The sequence below is a fragment of the Thalassophryne amazonica genome, chromosome 17 (genome assembly GCF_902500255.1).
Source record: "Thalassophryne amazonica chromosome 17, fThaAma1.1, whole genome shotgun sequence".
Taxonomy (NCBI): domain Eukaryota; kingdom Metazoa; phylum Chordata; class Actinopteri; order Batrachoidiformes; family Batrachoididae; genus Thalassophryne; species Thalassophryne amazonica.
Genome location: NC_047119.1, coordinates 49,533,478 through 49,554,553, shown reverse-complemented (window position 1 = coordinate 49,554,553; position 21,076 = coordinate 49,533,478). Strand labels below are relative to the sequence as shown.

Below are 21,076 nucleotides of genomic sequence, written 5' to 3'. Positions count from 1 at the left end.
CATGAAAAACAAAAGAACGCTCCAACACATCACTAGTATTTTGTTGCACCACCTCTGGCTTTTATAACAGCTTGCAGTCTCTGAGGCATGGACTTAATGAGTGACAAACAGTACTCTTCATCAATCTGGCTCCAACTTTCTCTGATTGCTGTTACCAGATCAGCTTTGCAGGTTGGAGCCTTGTCATGGACCATTTTCTTCAACTTCCACCAAAGATTTTCAATTGGATTAAGATCCAGACTATTTGCAGGCCATGACATTGACCCTATGTGTCTTTTTGCAAGGAATGTTTTCACAGTTTTTGCTCTATGGCAAGATGCATTATCATCTTGAAAAATGATTTCATCATCCCCAAACATCCTTTCAATTGATGGGATAAGAAAAGTGTCCAAAATATCAATGTAAACTTGTGCATTTATTGATGATGTAATGACAGCCATCTCCCCAGTGCCTTTACCTGACATGCAGCCCCATATCATCAATGACTGTGGAAATTTACATGTTCTCTTCAGGCAGTCATCTCTATAAATCTCATTGGAACGGCACCAAACAAAAGTTCCAGCATCATCACCTTGCCCAATGCAGATTCGAGATTCATCACTGAATATGACTTTCATCCAGTCATCCACAGTCCACGATTGCTTTTCCTTAGCCCATTGTAACCTTGTTTTTTTCTGTTTAGGTGTTAATGATGGCTTTCGTTTAGCTTTTCTGTATGTAAATCCTATTTCCTTTAGGCGGTTTCTTATAGTTCGTTCACAGACGTTGACTCCAGTTTCCTCCCATTCGTTCCTCATTTGTTTTGTTGTGCATTTTCGATTTTTGAGACATATTGCTTTAGGTTTTCTGTCTTGACGCTTTGATGTCTTCCTTGGTCTACCAGTATGTTTGCCTTTAACAACCTTCCCGTGTTGTTTGTATTTGGTCCAGAGTTTAGACACAGCTGACTGTGAACAACCAACATCTTTTGCAACATTGCGTGATGATTTACCCTCTTTTAAGAGTTTGATAATCCTCTCCTTTGTTTCAATTCACATCTCTCGTGTTGGAGCCATGATTCATGTCAGTCCACTTGGTGCAACAGCTCTCCAAGGTGTGATCACTCCTTTTTAGATGCAGACTAACTTTTGATGGAGGATGGAACAAGTTAAATGCTGGTCCACAGCACTCAGATCTCTCCTTTCTGTGTTCAAAACATCGTTCTGAAAGTGATAGTTCCCTCTTCTTCCAGTTGTTGTGGCACCCATGAAGTGAACAATTAATGCTGCTCGTGTTTGGACACTTCTAGCGTACTGTGTTCCCACATAGCTAATCATCAATGCAGTGGCAAACTGGAAGTTGCTTGTTAAAATGGAGCCACACACTCTGGCTTCCTGAATAAGGTGAATATCCCTGGACAGAGAATGGTAGGCAAAGACATGGATTAATAATATAGAGGAAGATACATGGCATAAGCATGGAAGAAGCTGTGCAACTAACTCCGGACAGGACGACGTAGAAAAATCTAGTGGCAATGCCATCGTCATCTGAGGGTTGGCGGAATGGCAGAAGAAGAATAATCAGAAATAATCTAATTGTTTGGTTTTTTTTAAATCAAAGACTAAGATGTCATGACTGAAACAAGACTAAAATACATTCAGGTTTCTTTTCACTAAAACTGGACTAAAATAACCATACTTAGTCAACTTAAACATGACAAAAAAAAGGTATGCGAATGGCTAAATATGACTAAAACTAAAAAATACATTTGACATAAGACTAAGACTAAATAAAAAATAGATAAAATTAACACTAACTACAAATCTCCTATCTAAATGCTAGTAAATGAAATTCTAGTAGTACCAAAGAAAATTCTTTTTATGTATTAAATCTTTAAAAACCCAAAGACCGGATACCTTTAAAAAGAAACATTGAACAAATATATCAGCTTTGCTTCAAAACATTAGGTTTTGTTTGATTTGAAAATTAAAGCTACAGTGTCTAGGGTTTAGTGTCATCTAGTGACGAGGTTGCAGATTACAGTGGTCACAATGCTTTGTTTTCTTTCACCTTTTTGGTTTTTTGTTTACAGGGATTTATGCTCCCTTGTCTTCTCTTCTGATAAGTAATGTGCATGATCTTCCATTCTACAAAAAATTAGGGTTCTCAACTTGTTAGCCTACAGTACTTTTCCAAAAGTTTGTGAAATTGTTGAATTGTTTCTTGCAGAATGCTAGATTAGTTTTTGCTGATAAACACCTCTAAATCCTGTACACTGTAGGTTTACGTTAAGTATTATTGTGCATTTCTAGTTTCTTAGCATCTTGACTGAGGCCTCCAAGCTAAATGCTGTTAAAAGCTCCACATTGCAAAATGAGAACAACAGAGATCAGGACTTTGTTGTTATACTGTGGACAAATGGACAAAACCATTACAGGATTTTCTGTTAACACTTTAAGAAGACGGGTAGTGTTTGTGAGTGTCATTGTGTTGGATTGTGGAGTCTATAACACAATACTCGTCACATTCTGATCTGACTGGTGTTTCATAATTATGATTAAAAATGGAACTTTATGAACATGTATGTTTAAATTTTGTTTTCCCATACTTTGATAAAAAGATGCACTTAGTTCATTTCTCCTGTTGATTTATTGAAATGTTGTTCTTTAGCTCCGCCCACCTTTATCAAAACTCCACCCCCTTTCATGGAGGCTCTTGTTGGAAGTCATCTCTCCCTTGTCTGTGTCGCTAATGGCAACCCATCTCCGGCAGTCCTCTGGCTGAAAGACGGCAGCGTAATGGAAGATGTAAATTATGAGGTCTGTATGCCTGAATCGTACAAAACCTACGTAACTTACGTATTTTGTTTTGGCGAATTTCATTGGCGGCGGTACAGCTGGTGCCAGGACCAGTACGTCCGCTAGGTGGCAAGTATGTTTTGGCCAAAGACGGCCATTGACAGCCACACAGTCAGTGGCAGGTCTCACTCACACACAGTGTGTTTCTTTAACACACTACTAGCGTGCAGTACACTGACTGTATTCAACATAGCAACAAGATTTATTTTAAAAGTAGCTGATATTTTCACTTCCTCATTTGATATGCAGGTGCTGTATGGGTCATTTTTCAGGTCTGAAATGTTGTATGTACCTGTTTCTAAGAAAAAATAAATAACTAAAAATCTGCCTGCCCTCACCACTTTTTCTGATGTCGAGGATGATGAACTGTTTTTTTAATGGGGCCTTATTTAATGACTATAAGAAATAGACATACCTCTAATGATTGACTAATTTCTTCTTGATAGGGCACCTATTATTGACCTTAATTGTCTTCATCTTTTGTGAAAGTCTGCGTTAAAATTTACATGAAATGACCATGTTGATTGAGGATAAAATAATCAAAGGTGAAGGTAATTTTGGTTAAACAAAAATGAATCACAGAATACAAACCTTAAGGCCCATTTACACAAGCATGCCCTTGTTTCACGTAATAACACGAACTGTGTCGTGACGATCCCACCCACTGTGTTCACAGCTAGACGCCGTTCTTTGTTCTACTGGCTGCCACGTGCTCTGCGCTGAACACTGCGTATATAAAATAATTATTTTGTGGCAGATTAATCATTTTTTTCTGCAAATTGGCCATTGAAAACAGCTCTAATCACTTCCTGAATCACAGAGGAGGCTGTAGCCGGAGCTGTGCGCGCATAACAAGCTGCAGAAAGCATTTTGAGCCATCTAAAAAGGTAATTATTTGTCTTGTTTACGTTGTCATGGCTTAATAAAACAGTTACGTGTTGTTTGCTTCTTGCAGCTGTTAAAGTATGTTTATAACAGATTTAACTTCTTGTTATAATCCTTCAGACGAGCTGCACTCTGATGCGATCCGCTGACGTCACCACTCATTCTGTTCACTGCTTGTTTACTCCACTTGACGAGCTGTACGTCGTGTTGGAGATTAGATCGCGCCACACAGCACGACAGTTTTTTTTTTGAACATTTTTTGTGCACAATAGCACACACTGGTGCTCCTCTGGCGTCCTGTTTGCACCAGTTAAAGACGAGTTTACTCTCCAGCACGACACAGCACGACACATCACAACACATCATGACACAGGTCATGATGTGTCGTGAAACAAAGGCATGGTCGCATAAATGCCCCTTTTGTTTAAAGCAGTCACATAGTAGGTGTCCAGCACACAATCACTGAGAAATGTGAAGTATGTAATTTATAATCAGTCAACTTATTTACAGCTCAGGAATAAGGCTGTTGAACTGGCTGAGTGCTGATTTAAGTGATTGTTCCATGTACATGTAGCACAGAAATACAAGGCTGTTCTTATAGATTCAGACCTAATCTGTAGAACATGAGGGTAGACTGGTAATGGTAATGTCAGGGAAAGACTTCATCATTGTCACCTACATGCTTGCTCATGGGGGAGGGGGTTAAGGTTAGACTGTACCCGTGTGAAGCACCTCGGGCGACCTATGTTGTGATTTGGGGCTGTATAAATAAATTGAATTGAATTCATGATGAAAAGGGAAGATGCAGCATCCAAAAAAGCTGAAACGCTCTCACTGATATTCAGATACAATATCAACACAAAAAGGCTGGTAGAACTAAAAAAAAAAAGTGGATAGTTTTCTTTGGAACTGAAGATTGGTTTTTGTTGGAAAATGTATTTATCTATTAGTCTGTTACCTTAGTTTTTGTGAGTTCTGCCAACATATTGGGATTACATTGTAGCCGTGTAAATGTTGCGTACTGATCTGTAACAGCTTAACCAGAGGACCCCAGTACAGAGAACCACAAGGATGAAAAGTCAAAGGTCAGTGTTTGCAACAGGCTTGGTTGTGATACAGGCTGAGGTCAGGCAAACAGGTAATCAGTCCAGACAACAGCATTTTTACAGCGGAATAGCAAATGGATTATCCAAAATACAAACAGTAGGTCAGTGCACAAAGACTGATCATATCAGGCAAAAAGTTCTAGAAGTGGCAGCCAAAACTGCAAACACATAATGGCAGCGTGGGTCTAACAGAGGGGAGAAACACTGCAAGTTAGAACGAGAAAGAGCTGGAATGAGCCCGCACAGTCTGGTGATGAAGGAATGCTTGTTGTTTGTTGGTTTGGCAACAAACAACTGCATGCAGACGTGCAGAGAAGCATGAACCAAGAACACCAGAAACAGAAAGTCACGCGTTTTAGTTTTTTCTTCCAGATCGATGTTGAACTTTATTATATTTTCATCCCATCTGTCAGCTGGTTGTTTATCAATCAATCAATCAATCAATTTTTTTTTATATAGCGCCAAATCACAACAAACAGTTGCCCCAAGGCGCTTTATATTGTAAGGCAAGGCCATACAATAATTATGTAAAACCCCAACGGTCAAAACGATTCCCTGTGAGCAAGCACTTGGCTACAGTGGGAAGGAAAAACTCCCTTTTAACAGGAAGAAACCTCCAGCAGAACCAGGCTCAGGGAGGGGCAGTCTTCTGCTGGGACTGGTTGGGGGCTGAGGGAGAGAACCAGGAAAAAGACATGCTGTGGAGGGGAGCAGAGATCGATCACTAATGATTAAATGTGATTATCACCACATTACTCACAAACAGACAGTTTAAAAACTGTCAGCCAGTAAATGTTTAGTTTCATGACATCGGTACTGATTTATTTATTCATTATAAAGCTGCTGGGCCGGATTACGTAATCCACTAAACAAAACAAATGTTAGTTTGAATTCAGGCCACTGAGTGTGTAGGCTCTGTCTTAGTTTCTTTATTTCTGTTTTGACATTTGTTTTATTTAGCAGGATGGAGTGTTGTCTGTGGGAGCGGTGAACATGCAGTCTGGAGGCGGTGTACACCTGCCATGCCTCCAACTCAGAGGGAAACGTGTCTCGTGTCACCAAACTGGAGATCAGAGGTCAGTTTTACCTCATTGCCTGTCTGCCTCTCCTGTCAGTCTGCCTGACGCTTGCTGACTGAGAGCGGTGGTAATTAGCATTTCTCTTTCTCCCTGTTGCATCATATGACAGAGCGGCAGAACAAATTCAAACTCTGATCTACCCTCATTCTGTCCCACAGACAAGATCAGAATCTTAATGTGAACTCTACATTGACATAGTGCTTCAGTTAGTGTGGTGCAAAGTAGGGCTGCAGCTAACGGTTATTTTAGTAATCAAGTATCCTATCGATTATTCTGGCGATTAATCGAGTAATTGGATAAAAAGTACTTTTGCGTTTTTAACAGTCCAGGACTCTTCCTAAGGAATGGCACAATGTCACTGCGCCATCACACAGATTGTCAAATTTAGTGTATCCCTTTTTGTTTTCCTGGGTAGTAATTTATTTTTTCACATCTTTACAAGTTTTGGATCTTTCCCAGTGTCAGGAGCTCAGCCAAAGTCTTGACATTTTGCTGAAATGGCGATGGGATGTGGCTTTCTGTTTTTTGTTTTCCCCAACTTAAGTTTTTTTTTTTTTTTTTTTTTTTTTTAAAGTTACTATATATATATATTTATTTGTAAGCAAAAGTTTGGGCACCCCTGATAATTTTCATGATTTTCCTTTATAAATCATTGGTTGTCTTGATCAGAAATTTCACTTAAATATATCATATAGCAGACAAACACACTGATATTTGAGAAGTGAAATGAAGTTTCTAGTATTTACAGAAAGTGTGCAATAATTATTTAAACAAAATTAGGCAGGTGCATAAATTTGGTCACCCTTGTCATTTTATTGATTTGAATACATTTAGCACTATTATTGGAACACAAAATTGGTTTGGTAAGCTCACTGACCCTTGACCTCCTTACACAGGTGAATCCAATCATGAGAAAGGGTATTTAAGGTGGCCATTGGCAAATGTTTCTCCTCTTTGCATCTCTTCCAGTGAGTCGCAACATGGGAGCCTCTAAGAACTCTCAAATGACCTGAAAACAATGATTGTTCAACATCATGGTTTAGGGGAAGGATACAAAAAGCTATCTCAAAGATTTCAGCTGTCAGTTTCCACTGTGAGGAACATAGTGAGGAAATGGAAGACCACAGGCACAGTACTAGTTTTTTTTTTTTCTTCTTTTTGTTTTTTCCTTGTCTGCATATATAGTCATGGTGAATGCCACAGTGGCAGAACCATTTATCAACATTAATACCCATATATGCAATTTATTCTTGCAAGACAGAAGGTATGTAGTGCATGAGTGAACGTGGTGTGCGTGTGTGACCTCCATCCGTCCTTCCCGATCAGCCTACAACATCCTACGCAAAGCCAACTGACAACTTCTGTTCAGGAAGGGCCGACCACCAAAACAACACAAAGACAAACAAGAACAAAAAAGTGGTGAAGGCAGTAGCTGTGAAGTGAGACACCGAGGACACGGGGCCCCACCCATACAATATACCAAGACAAACAACCACACATGAACAAGTAGTGACAGCAACAGTCTGTTGTCTAATTAGTGAGCATCCATAACCTAATCTAGGACACCAGAGTCTTGATCCCTTTGAGAGCACCCAAAATCGAATTGTGACAGCTACAAACACACAACCATCCACACACAGAGACCCAGATCACAGCTAAATATCCCATCACTAATGTGGCTGGTGTGTTGGGCCAAGATAAAAGTACAGAACCTTACCATATGACATGGACCACTCCAGCACGTCAGAAGCCATACAGCCATTCGCATGCAACGATGGAAATGGGTCCAGGATGCAGGGCCCCAGGAGAAACCAGGAGAAAAAGGGCAGTAGAAGGGCATAGGGGCAAGGAAGGGCAGCCACCAGAGCAATGGGAGCAGCACGGCGACCCAACAGGGGAGCGGCCCGGCGACGCCGGAACGCACCCCGACACCCCCCACATAGGCACAGGAAGCAGCCCCATACCCAGCAAGAAGGCAGGGTGCTGGCATGGGCCCACCAAAAGATGGCTGCCACAGAACCACACCACCCAGTCCACGGCCCCCAAAGGGAGAAGGCACAATACTAGTTAAGGCCCGAAGTGGCAGGCCTAGAAAAATCTCAGATAAGCTGAAGCAAAGGATGGTGAGAACAGTCATAGTCAACTGACAGACCTGCTCCAAAGACCTACAACATGATCTTGCTGCAGATAGTGTCTCTGTGCATCGTTCAACTATACAGCACACTTTGCACAAAGAGATGCTGTATGATGTAATGCAGAGGAAGCCTTTTCTGCATACACGCCACAAACAGAGTTGCTTGAGGTTTGCTAAAGCACATTGGGACAAGCCAGCTTCATTTTGGAATAAGGGGCTGTGGAGTGATTAAAATTGAGTTATTTGGACATAACAAGGGGCGGTATGCATGGCAAAAAAGAACACAGCATTCCAAGAAAACACTTGCTAGCTACTGTAAAATTTAGAGTTGGGTCCATCATGCTGTGGGGCTGTGTGGCCAGTGCAGGTACTGGGAATCTTGTTAAAGTTGAGGGTCACATGGATTCCAGTCATTGTCAGCAGATTCTTGAGAACAATGTTCAAGAATCAGTGACAAAGTTGAAGTTGCGCCAGGGCTGGATCTTTCAACAAGACGACCCTAAACACTGCTCAAAATGTACTAAGGCATTCATGCAGAGGAACATGTACAACGTTTTGGAATGGCCATCTCAGTCCCCAGACCTGAATATTATTGAAAATCTGTGGTGTGATTTTAAGCGGGCTGTCCATGCTTGGAAACCAACAAACCTTTTTTTTTTTTTTTTTTGCCTTCTTGCTCTCGGTCGGGACGGTTGCATTTTTCTCTCCTCCACCCTCCCCAACTTTCCTGCTACTGTAGCATGTTTTGTCTGTGAGGCTGCCAGCCCTGCTCCTCTGGAAAACAGCAAAATGGATCTGATCAAGTGGTCTCTGAACGCAATTGACACTATTTTTTCCACAAGACACTCGAGAGCGGAGGACCCGACCTGTCCTGCCGGGACACGTGGCGGGTTACGTGATGGACAGCTGGCGGAGGTGGCAAGTCATGTGCCTGTACACGTTGTCTGTGGAGGACGTTGAAGATGTTTACTTATTTGGAGCTGTGGTGACCGGGTTTCTGCTGTGTGGGGTGGCCACAGCACTGGTTTACCGGAAAATTAAGAAGGTGGAGGCGGCATTAATTGGCCCATCCAGGCTGCCCCACATGATTGATTTGATTGGAAGGGCAGTAGTGTCAGTTCAGTCGGCGGGTGTCAAGCGCACATTGGAATCCATCTCGGGGAGAATGGCTGCACTGGAAAACTGCTTTGATCGTCAGTAAGACCACATCTCCTCTATTCAGATGTATTTGGGAGCCACTCTGAAGTTTCAGACTGTGGAATCTGCCAGGTGTCTGTTAATCTGGATATCTATTTGGTTTCCAAATACCAGCTGTCCTTCAAGGCCGCTGGGATAAAATCCTCCCCCCGAGGAACACTCCTGATAGCCTCGCTCCTCGTGTCCCCCGCCTCTTCGTCTCCCCCCCTCCCTCCCTCCGTTCCCAGTCCTGAGATGTTGACTGTGGGACCTTGAGACTCTGGTGGACTGATTCAGGACTGGGATCCCCCCCAGGATGGACAGATAAGGCCTGTCGATGGCGCCACGGGCGGCTTTCCGGGCTGTCTGTCTGCACACTGGACACATCCATGTCTCGGCTGCTGTCTGTCGTCTGTTGTGATTTGTTTTTTGTTATGACTGTTTTTCTGTGCTATGGGTTTTGTTTTTTGCTCTCCAGTGCTGCTGCATGAGTTCAACACAGCAGCAATGGAGGTTTTTCTTTTCCCAATTCTTTCCTTGTGTGTGCTTTTATATGTGTTCTTGTACCGGACCGGCTTATGTGTGTTGTTGTTTGTTAAGTGTGTCATGAGGCCGGTCAAGGTTTGCTCAGCCCTGCTCGTGACCGAGGGCAGGGGATATACATCTGGAGCTGGTCCCCGGGCGCCAAAAAAGGCGACCTCTGCTCCTAACTGGCAATTAGGATGGGTAAAAATGCAGTAAACACATTTCATTGTGCAGGGAACATGTTTCTATGTACATATGACAATAAACTCCTTTTGAATCCTTGAATCCTTGAAACCTGAGATGTTTTGTAATGAAGAATGGTTCAAAATACCTTCAACCAAAATCCAGACTCTCATTGGAAGCTATAGGAAGCGTTTAGAGGCTGTTATTTCTGCAAAAGGAGGAGCTACTAAATATTGATGTATTTTTTCTGTTGGGGTGCCCAAATTTATGCACCTGCCTAATTTTGTTGGAAGAATAAAGGTTAAATAGATAAATAAATAAAATTGCACACTTTCTGTAATTCCTATAGACTTAATTTCACTTCTCAAATATCACTGTTTGTCTGTTATATGATATATTTAACTGAAATTGCTGATCCAAACAACCAATGATTTATAAAGGAAAATCATTTCTCCCACTTAGAAATCATGGAGGGGTCTGAAATTTTCATCTTAGGTGCATGTCCACTGTGAGAGACATAATCTAAAAAAAATAAAATCCAGAAATCACAATGTATGATTTTTTAATAATTTATTTGCATGTTACTGCTGCAAATAAGTATTTCAACACCTGCCAATCAGCAGAAATTCTGTCCCTCAAAGACCTGTTAGTCCGCCTCTAAAAAGTCCACCTCCACTCCACTTATAATTCCAAATTAGAAGCACCTATTTGAGGTCGTTAGCTGCATAAAGACACCTGTCCACCCCACACAATCAGTAAGACTCCAACTACTAACATGGCTAAGACCAAAGAGCTGTCCATAGACACCAGAGACAAAATTGTAGACCTCCACAAGGCTGGAAAGGGCTACGGGGGAATTGCCAAGCAGCTTGGTGAAAAAGATCAACTATTGGAGCAGTTATTAGAAAATGGAAGAAGCTAAACATGACTGTCAATCTCCCTCGGACTGGGGCTCCATGCAAGATCCCACCTCGTGGCGTATAAATGATCCTAAGAAAGGTGAGGAATCAGCCCAGAACTGCACAGGAGGAGCTGGTCTATGACCTGAAGAGAGCGGGTACCACTGTTTCCAAGGTTACTGTGGGTAATACACTAAGACGTCATGGGTTAAAATCATGCATGGCACGGAAGGTTCCCCTGCTTAAATCAGCACACGTCCAGGCCCGTCTTAAGTTTGCCCATGACCATTTGGATGATCCAGAGGAGTCATGGGAGAAAGTTACGTGGTCAGATGAGAGCAAAATAGAACTTTTTGGTCTTAATTCCACTTGCCGTGTTTGGAGGAAGAAGAATGCTGAGTACCATCCCAAAAACACCGTCCCTACTGTGAAGCATGGGGGTGGAAGCATCATGCTTTGGGGGTGTTTTGCTGCACATGGGACAGGACGACTGCACTGTATTAAGGAGAGGTTGACCGGGGCCATGTATTGCGAGATTTTGGGGAACAACCTCCTTCCCTCAGTTAGAGCATTGAAGATGGGTTGTGGATGGGTCTTCCAACATGACAATGACTGAAGCACACAGCCAGGATAACCAAGGAGTGGGTTTGTAAGAAGCATATCAAGGTTCTGGAGTGGGCTAGGCAGTCTCCAGACCTAAACCCAATAGAAAATCTTTGGAGGGAGCTTAAACTCCGTGTTTCTCAGCGACAGCCCAGTAACCTGGCTGATCTAGAGAAGATCGGTGTGGAGGAATGGGCCAAAATCCCTGCTGCAGTGTGTGCAAACCTGGTGAAAAACTACAGGAAACGTTTGACCTCTGTAATTGCAAACAAAGGCTCCTGTACCAAATATTAACATTGATTTTCACAGGTGTTCAAATACTTATTTGCAGCAGTAACATACAAATAAATTATTTAAAAAAATCATACATTGTGATTTCCGGATTTTATTTTTTTTTTATAGATCATGTCTCTCACAGTGGACATGCACCTAAGATGAAAATTTCAGACCCCTCCATGATTTCTAAGTGGGAGAACTTGCAAAACCGCAGGGTGTTCAAATACTTATTTTCCTCACTAGCTAAAAAGTGACACTTATGTTGTGATATCAAAGTTCTTCTTTGCATTTTTTGTCTAAGTTAAGAAAATAAATAATGTTGAAAAGTTTAAAAACACATTAATATTTGATGGACATAGCATTTGCTCTCTGCTACAAAATGACACTGTAGCTTTAATCCAGGAAGACAGGCAGCATTTTTCTGTCATGTTGACAGTTTAGGTTTTTTTTTTTTTTTTCAACATTTTTGAGTGGGATTGCACACCTTTTTTAAAAAACAATGCAACTCCTAATTGTCTTGTTTGAACAACAGCTAAATCTGAACTGATTTGATTGTCAAATCAGAATTAAATTTATTGCCAAGTAAGTTCTCACATACAAGTAATTTGACCTGGGGTCATTGGTGCATAAACAACAATAATAAAAAGAAAATGAAAAAATAATTCTGTCAGAAGTAACAGGAAGAAGTAAAGGAGTAAATCTGCACTTTAAAGATGAAACCCTGGATGAAAAACCTTCGAAATCAGTTTTTCACACTTTACTGTTTCACCAAAGCTGTGTGGTGAAGATAAACGATTAAAATTGGTTTGCTGCTTTTTTACAGCATGCAGCGTCCGCTGTTCATACTTTTTCCTCCTCCCTCTCTCTCTCTTCCCTCTCTCGCTGGGTATGCAGGCAGAAAGAGCTCTTTTTATTGGAAGACTTTGACAGTTTTTTTTTTTTTTCCACTGCGAGATGCTGTGCTCTCTCACTTTGAGCTGCAGCACTGTTCTGCTCGGCTCTCTGTAGGCCGGGGAGGGACGAACAGGTAGCTCAGCACAGACACAGCCTGGCTGGACTAGAAAACTACCTGAGAGCAGAGCACAGTATGTTGTTGTTGTCCATTCGGCTGCTCCCGTTTTTGTTCAGGGTCACCACAGCAGATACAGCCAGATCCGCATTGTTTATTTGGCACAAGTTTTATGCCGGATGCCCTTCCTGACACAACTCCAGTGTGTCAGGAGAAACACACCCAGCTGCTGGTGTTCCAAGAGGTCTCCCATAGTAGGACACAATATGTAACGGCCAGTATTATTACTATGCCAGTAGTAAATCATCACCACCTTAATTTATAGCTGTTTTCATTGAATGTTTGCTCTTAAAGCAGACGGAAGGATATTTATCTTTTTATCTCTGTTGGGTTGTGGGTGGTGTTACCTGCACTTAGTTGTTTCTGTCTGTCACACCATCTGTCATTCTTGTCTGGCCACGCCCCTTCCAGAACATTCCCCGCACCTGCTTCACCTCATGCCCTGATTAGTCCCTCTGTATTTTAAGCCCCTCACTGTCTCACTGTCCCCTGCCAGTTTGTTGAAATCCTTCATATCCTTGCACCTTTAGTCACAGTCTTGTTTGCGTTGTTTTTTGACCTTGCTTGTGTTTCTGATCTCCACCACGCTGTGACCTGACCCTAGTTGTTTTTTTGTATGAAGATTCTGCCTCATGATTACCTGTTACCTCCGCCTCGCTGACTGCCTAACCGTGTACTGAATCTAGCTTGGTTTTTTGATAAAGCCTTTTTGTTCCCTCAACTCGTCTGCCTGCGAGTCTGCATTGTGGTCCTACAACCTTCTGTGCCACGCCACCACGAACCATGACAGTTTGATACTGGTCTATAGCTTGTCAAGGAGTCAGCATCCAAACTTGGCTTCTTTAGGGGCCCCTTCACACATGGTGCGACATTTGGAGGAAGTGCACACTTAGTGCGCATCACGCAGGAATTGTGTGCAAACCGTGTATGTCATCCCTGCCTCCAACGCCTCGTACACCTGTGGCTACAACTATTTGCGCACACAGGTGCCTGAAAGACAAAGTGTGCGCTGTGCTAACCCATCGCACACTCTCGCGGCAGGTGCCGGCAAAATTCCAAGTGACATGCACGAACATCTAACACCGCTCACATAGCACTTAGGAAAATGTGTGGCCAGTCGCACTCTTGGCACGATAACAGACTGCAGACAATCACCTTCGTAATCGCAGAGAAAATTTTCTTTAAGTCCCACACGATTGTGGCTTTGGTCTGTGCGCTGAGATGACAGGGGGTGTGTCCTCCCACTGAAGCGGCTGTGGAAATCTGTGGATCTGGAAATTCCAGCTGGTTTGGACAGACATGGACAAACAACTACCCACTGTTACGCGCATGTGTCTGTTTGCTGTTATCAAGTGGACATATCACTGTGGCATTGTGTTGCACCGAGCGAGTGCGTGCACAGCGTGCACATGGACAGGCTGCTCCCAGGTTGAAACAGACGGTCAGACCAGAACACGCAGCAGGCGATCTCACTGTCACGTCACCCACGTGAGCTCTGTTCCACATGACATGGTGTCCTGAGGCACATCGTCCACAAGATACGCATGCGCGGCCAGTTGGAGATGCACCAGCAAATGTGGACATAAATGAGATGCGCAAACTGCTTCTCATTCATGTAATTTCATGACTGTATGTCTATGACCATGGGTCATTTACAGAGCAACAGAACGGATCATATTTGTATTGCTCACTTGATAAATGCGGTGTTTTTATATCGTGTGTGATTTTAATTTTTTTGTAATACTTCCATATCCTTCCTTATATGAGGCAGATTCCTGCAGCTTTCAAAGAACAGCTCTGTAGCTCAGTGGTAAAGTCTCTGACTAGTAATCAGAGCTTTTGAAAGGTGTGAGAAAAATATTCCACATAAGCAGCGCGATGTGATTCCACCCCTACCGGCTGGTTTTTATTTTTTATTTATACCACATAAGCGGCACAATGCTGTTCCACATGTACCAGTTTTTATTGTTTTATTTATACCACATTACCAGCACTATATGCTGCACCTCGCACTGTTCCTGCTCGAAACACACCGGCTCATGCACGAACTCTCGCACCGGGTTCGTGCACGCCTGCTCATCGGTGTGATGCTTTGTGCGCTAATTTCGAGCTGTTTCACCGTTTTCGTCCAAACTTCGCACTATGTGTGAAGGGGCCATTAACAAAGGTTTGACCACTGCAGTTTTAAAAGAGGCTGGGAAAACTGAAGAAAGTAGAATGTTCAATATAGCGCCCTAGTGTTGACCATAAGTCCTTTAACACCCAAGATGGCAGAGGGTACAATAAACAGGTTGTACATCAAGCTGCTATAATGCTTTTAGTAAGGACGGCCAAAGAAATACATTCAAAGTCATTTGAACCCTGCCTTCATATATAAGTGTAGCGGCAAAGCATTCTTCCTCACAACAAGAGGATTCAATAATTTAGACTCTGATGTCTTCAACCTTTTTCATAAAAATACTGTATGTTAAGAATCGATGTGCTGACAAATCAGTGTTGCAAACAAACTGTTTGGGCTGTTTAAGCTTCTAAAATGTGTTAAACAGCAATTTCGAATTATGCTTGTTTTCTAATATATAAAGCTGACCATGTGTGTACACTATGCACAGCCACACTAATTAAGCAGTTGACACCAAACTTAGTTTGGTGACTGGGGCACCAAGGGTAGGTCACTGGGACCCTTAGGTTGAAAGCATAATTGTACAAACACACACACAGGGTCAGCCTTATATATTAAATCATGACCCGTTCACTGGAGCCCTTATTTTCACAGTTCATGTGGTACTCAGGTCAGGTAGCAGCATCATGTTACTTACTACGTAGTAGCGGCTGGCTGGGGGACACTTTAATTACAATCCGAATGGGCCAGCGTGCGCCATGTGTGAGTTAAAGTGCGTGTTTTTCAATTAAAATGTACCTACTGTGTATCGCATGCCAGAGCATTGTCGTGATATGACATGCTATCACCTTTTTATCATCATTCACTTGAATCTCATGAATGTCACAAATTGCTCTATGAAAATTAATGATGATAGCATACACACAATGCAGTGCGACTAAAGTGACATGAAATATACAATGACATGGCTAAAATTCTCCTCTATTACCCGTGCGTACAACGGGTAACTCAGCTAGTTCATAATAAAATTGGAATGATACTGTTGGGAAAGTGTAGTGACACGGACCCACAACAGGGGGCGTAAATGAACGGACAATAGAAGGAGTTAAATTTGAACACTTTACTGTTGTGAATGCCACAACCAAACACAGCAGATTACAGAATGAATACAAGTCAATCAATAAAGGTGTCGTGTGGGCAGGCTCGCCGATAGGAGACCCGTCTGGGACGAACCGGAACCACACGATTTCCACCGCCACCGAACCCAAGGGATACTGGAGCCGCCAAGTCCCGAAGTCCCCAGGTGGCCACCGTCTCAGCGTGTCGGATCTGGTACTGCTGGCGGAGAACAAAGACAGTCAAGTGTGGGTGTGTGTACACCCCGTAACAATAATGGTGGGAATTCCACCTCCACCTCCGAAAATATGAACACAGTCTTTTACAGAACCTGAACAGTCACTTGTCTCACTGATCGTGAAGGGTGCAATCCGTCACCCTGTCGGTACCGACCAGCTCAGCTTCCCGATGACACAAACGACTGAAACCTCCTGTACAAAGATCAGAAAACACAGTGCAGTACGGCACAGATTAAGGCTGAGAATGTTACCTCTTGCAGAAGTCGATATCTCGGCGATGTGGTGGAGGTGTCATCCTGCTTTTATCCCAGGTGAGATGCAGATGATCGGTGACAGCTGTCACCGTTGATGAGAGACAGCTGTCACCTCGGCTGTTCCTGTAGCGCAGCGCCCTCTCGTGCCTGAAGCCCGCACTTCAGGCAGGGCGCCCTCTGGGGTGGGCCAGCAGTACCTCCTCTTCTGGCGGCACACACAACAGATACGCTGCTTTCATAGTTGACATCAGTGCCTGATAAGAAATCAAATGGTCTCTCCAAGTTTGATGAAAAAACCTCAAGCCTGAAATCATGCCACTGACGTTCAAGTTTCCTGCAACTTTCCCTGAGGGTCAGCAGTTCATCATTTAGCCAGAGGGTGTGACTCTTATTGGGCACCTTGCATTTTTTGCAGGGTCCACTGTATCAAGTAGACCCTGAAGCGAACTGTTAAAACTCAGTAAGACAGCTTGTTGAGAGTTCCTGGCAAAAGACAGGATTTAGTACATCTGGCAACCTTGAATTTAAAACGTCTAATGCACTGGGGCTGATATATCAGGATAGCCTCATTGAACTTGGTTTGCTACCTAAGATTAATAAAGTCGGGATTAAAATATCAAATAAAGTCAGAATGAAATATCACTCCCTGTAACAGGCAACCCATACCCTAATATTAGATCTAAAGTATGTTCATGTTGATGTGTTGGGCCAGACACAAATTGTGTAAGGTTAAAAGACCCAACAATGTTTAAAAAGTCATAAGGTCAGTTGGATCCCTCTGGTCCGCACCAGTTCTAAGTCATCTTGTCTTCACAACAATGTGAATATTAAAATCTCCTATGATCCTTTCATAATACAGGATTAAAGTGGATGGAAAGTCAGCAGATTCAAAAATAAAATTGTCCTTGTATTTAGATCACAGCAGTCAATACCTGAGAAGGCTTATTGATGGTGAAAAGCTGCATTTCAAAACTCATATAAGCAGAGATTGCTTACTATCTGTTTGCATTTAAACGGTGTTTAAAGTAGACCTGCATTGAAATAAATGTGGTCAGATCTCAGAAAGAAATAGCTGATATGTATTATAAGACCCTTATGAATGCAGTAAAGTAAATCTGCAAGCCCAAATTTGTAATTCAGCAGAGAAATCTTCATTTAAAAATGGCCCTCGGCGAAAACTGTTTGTACATCCGGGACATTGCAGTGACGTCCGGCAGAAGACGACGCGCTCCCGCCTTCAGTCCGATCCCGCATTGAAATTGATTTTATCTGTTAGTAATGTTACTGTTATACACATCCTGGTTTCAGCATCCAAAAGTAAGCTGCAATGAATGTGAGATACAGCTCTGCATGCTCAGATCAGCGGTGACATCGACAGCAGGCGACGTTCTTCCCTGTTCTGCGTGCTCGGTAAACGCCGAAGCGGGCCACTCACATCGCCCCCGTGTCTGCTGTGCAGCCGACACCACCTCCCTGTCTACTGAATGGAGGTGCAGCCAACTTGGCAAAAGCCCAGAGAATACGCTCGCTGTTTTGATGCGGAGCAGCCAGTGACACATGTTGCTGCAAGGACAGACTTTCCGCAGCGCCGCACGTCTCAGTAATCGGAGCCGCAGAGCTCTGTGGCTGCTGAGAGAGGTTTATATCTTTTTTAATGACTTGGATTCTTTGCGGGTCTCACCTCCGTACCTCGCGACGGTAACACCGGAGGCGAAAGACAGTAGATTTGTAGATTTTCAGTGCGACACCACTCAATCAAACGGGCGTATGAAAAAGTCCCCCAAAATAATTTTCAAGTACAAATAAAAGAAATGTGTACTCACCAAACGTGCCGCAAGACAATATGAAGTTTTAAAAAAAGTAGATCCTTCCGTATAAGACAAGAAAAAGGTGCAGATGCAAACTGCCGTAAATCCACAAATTACAGTTGGAGCGCGCAACGCATGCTGGGATAGGGTCTTTTCCCTGACGTCTCGGCAGCGTCCCGGATGTAATGACAGTTTTGCGGAGGGCTAAATTTTAGCTGTAAATTTGTCATTTTTAAATGAAGATTTCTCTGTTGAATGACAGATCTGGGCTTGCAGATTTACTTTACTACATTCAGAAGGATCTTATGTGTAAATATACTCATTTTTTGGTCCAAAGATCTGACTGCATTTATTTCAATGCAGGTCTACTTTAAATATGGATGCCACGCCCCCACCTGTCTCTGTCAGTCGAGGAAAGCTAAAAAGCTGGTGTTAGGGGGTGGGGGCAGAGCTCCAGCAGGGGTACTATTTCACCCTCCCGTAGCCATGTCGCCGTGACAAACATTACATCCAGTTCCCAGGCACCAAAAATATCACGGAAAACGAAACATTTATTGGACAGTGATGACATTCATCTCGATAAAAGCGTGCGTGCGTGGATGATTTTATGTAGTAAGATCATTGTAAATACTTAATATAACTGTAAATACGTTAAAAATATATGAATGACACAAGAAAGTGAAAATACTTTTCTCATTTTGTTGCAGCCTTATTCTTAAATGGATTTTTTTTTTTTTTGAAAATTCTACACACAATACCTTGTAATAACAATGTGAAAAAGGTTTTTTTTTTTATAGATGTTTGCAAATTTATATACATACATTCATTCATTCATCTCTTCCACCGCTTAGTCCAGTTAAGGATCGCGGGAGGCTGGAGCCTATCCCAGCAGTCATAGGGCGCGGGGGTACACCCAGGACAGGACGACAGTCTGTCGCAGTATATATATATATATATATATAATATATATATATATAACACACACACAAGGTTGGATAGGATTACTTTGAAAGAATACATGTATGTATGTACATACATTTGGATTACTTGTAATCTGATTACTTTTCGATTACATTTCAAAGTAATCCTACCCAACCGTGTGTGTATATATATATATATATATATATATATATATGTATGTGTATGTATATGTGTATATATGTGTTGTGTGTGTGTGTGTAAAAACCTAAGAAATCACATGAAGCTCAAAATTGAGCTCAGGTGCATCCTTTTCAACTGATCGTCATCCATATTTCTACAGCTTAATTGGAGTCCATCTGGGGTAAATTCAGTTGATTGTACATGATTTGGAAAGGCACACATCTGTCTACATAGGATTGTCTCGAGGCACAAGTCTGGGGAAGGATGCAGAAACATTTCTGTTACTTTAAAGGTCCCAATGAGACCAATCTCTGGACTGATGAGATTGGCATTAAACTGATGAGATTGGCATTAATGGCAGTTGTCATGTTTGGAGGAAACCAGGCATCATCCCTACAATGAAGCATGGTGGTGACAGCATCATGCGTGGGGATGTTTTTCAGCAGCAGGAACTGGGAGACTAGTCAGGATTGAGAGAAGATGAATGCAGAAACGTACAGAGACATCCTGGATGAAAACCTGCTCCAGAGCGCTCTTGAGCACTGGAGTGACTGTTCATCTTTCAACAGGACAGTGACCCTAAACACACAGCCAAGATATCAAAGGAGTGGCTTCACACTGTAAAAATTATCAGGGTGATTCAACTTAAGAGTGTCCCTTCGAGTTGGGGACAGGTCTCTCACTGTTGTCGCTGCCTACGGGCCAAGCGGCAGTGCAGAGTACCCAACCTTCTTGGAGTCCCTGGGAGGGGTACTAGATAGCGCTCCGACTGGGGACTCCATTGTTCCCTGGGGGATTTCAATGCCCACGTGGGCGGCGACAGTTAGACCTGGAGGGGGTGATCGGGAAGCACGGCCTCCCCGATCTGAACCCAAGTGGTGTTCAGTTGTTAGACTTCTGTGCTAGTCACAGTTTGTCCATCATGAACACCATGTTCGAGCAGAAGGGTGTCCATAAGTGCACGTGGCACCAGGACACCCTGAGCCGGAGGTCGATGATCAACTTTGTAGTCATATCATCTGACCTTCGGCCACGTGTCTCGGACACTCGAGTGAAGAGAGGGGCAGAGCTGTCGACCGATCACCACCTGGTGGTGAGTTGGATCCGCTGGGAGTGGAGGAAGCCGGTCAGACCTGGCAGGCCCAAACGCATTGTGAGGGTCTGCTGGGAACGACTGGCGGAACCCTCTGTCAGCGAGGTCTTCAACTCCCACCTCCGGGAGAGCTTCTCCCAGATCCCGGGGGAGGTTGGAGACATGGAGTCCGAGTGGACCATGTTCTCCACCTCCATTGTTGATGCGGCCGTCGTAGCTGTGGTCACAAGGTCTCTGGTGCCTGTCGCGGCGGCAATCCCCAAACCCGGTGGTGCACACCGGAAGTAAGGGATACCGTCAAGCTGAAGAAGGAGTCCTGCTTATCTTTGTTGGTAGGTGGGACCTCGGAGGCAGCTGACAGGTACCGGCAGGCCAAGCGTGCCGCAGCCCGTGCGGTCCAGAGGCAAAAACTCGGGTCTGGCGGGAGTTCGGGGAGGCCATGGAGGAGGACTATCGGTCAGCCTCAAAGAGATTCTGGCAAACCGTCCGGCGCCTCAGGAGGCGGAAGCAGCTCTCCACCAGCACTGTTTATGGTGCGGGTGGGGGGCTGTTGACCCTGACTGGGGATGTTGTC

The 21,076-nt window shown here is 43.3% G+C and overlaps 1 protein-coding gene across 1 annotated transcript in view; it reads left to right on the top strand.

Moving 5' to 3' along the window:
• The window catches only part of igsf9a (immunoglobulin superfamily, member 9a), a 221,456-nt gene that overhangs the window by 79,725 nt on the left and 120,655 nt on the right, over positions 1-21,076 (top strand). The window contains exon 5 of the mRNA XM_034191993.1: positions 2,650-2,798. Within this exon, the coding sequence (XP_034047884.1) occupies positions 2,650-2,798 (149 nt within the window). The remainder of the gene's footprint in view (positions 1-2,649; positions 2,799-21,076) is intronic.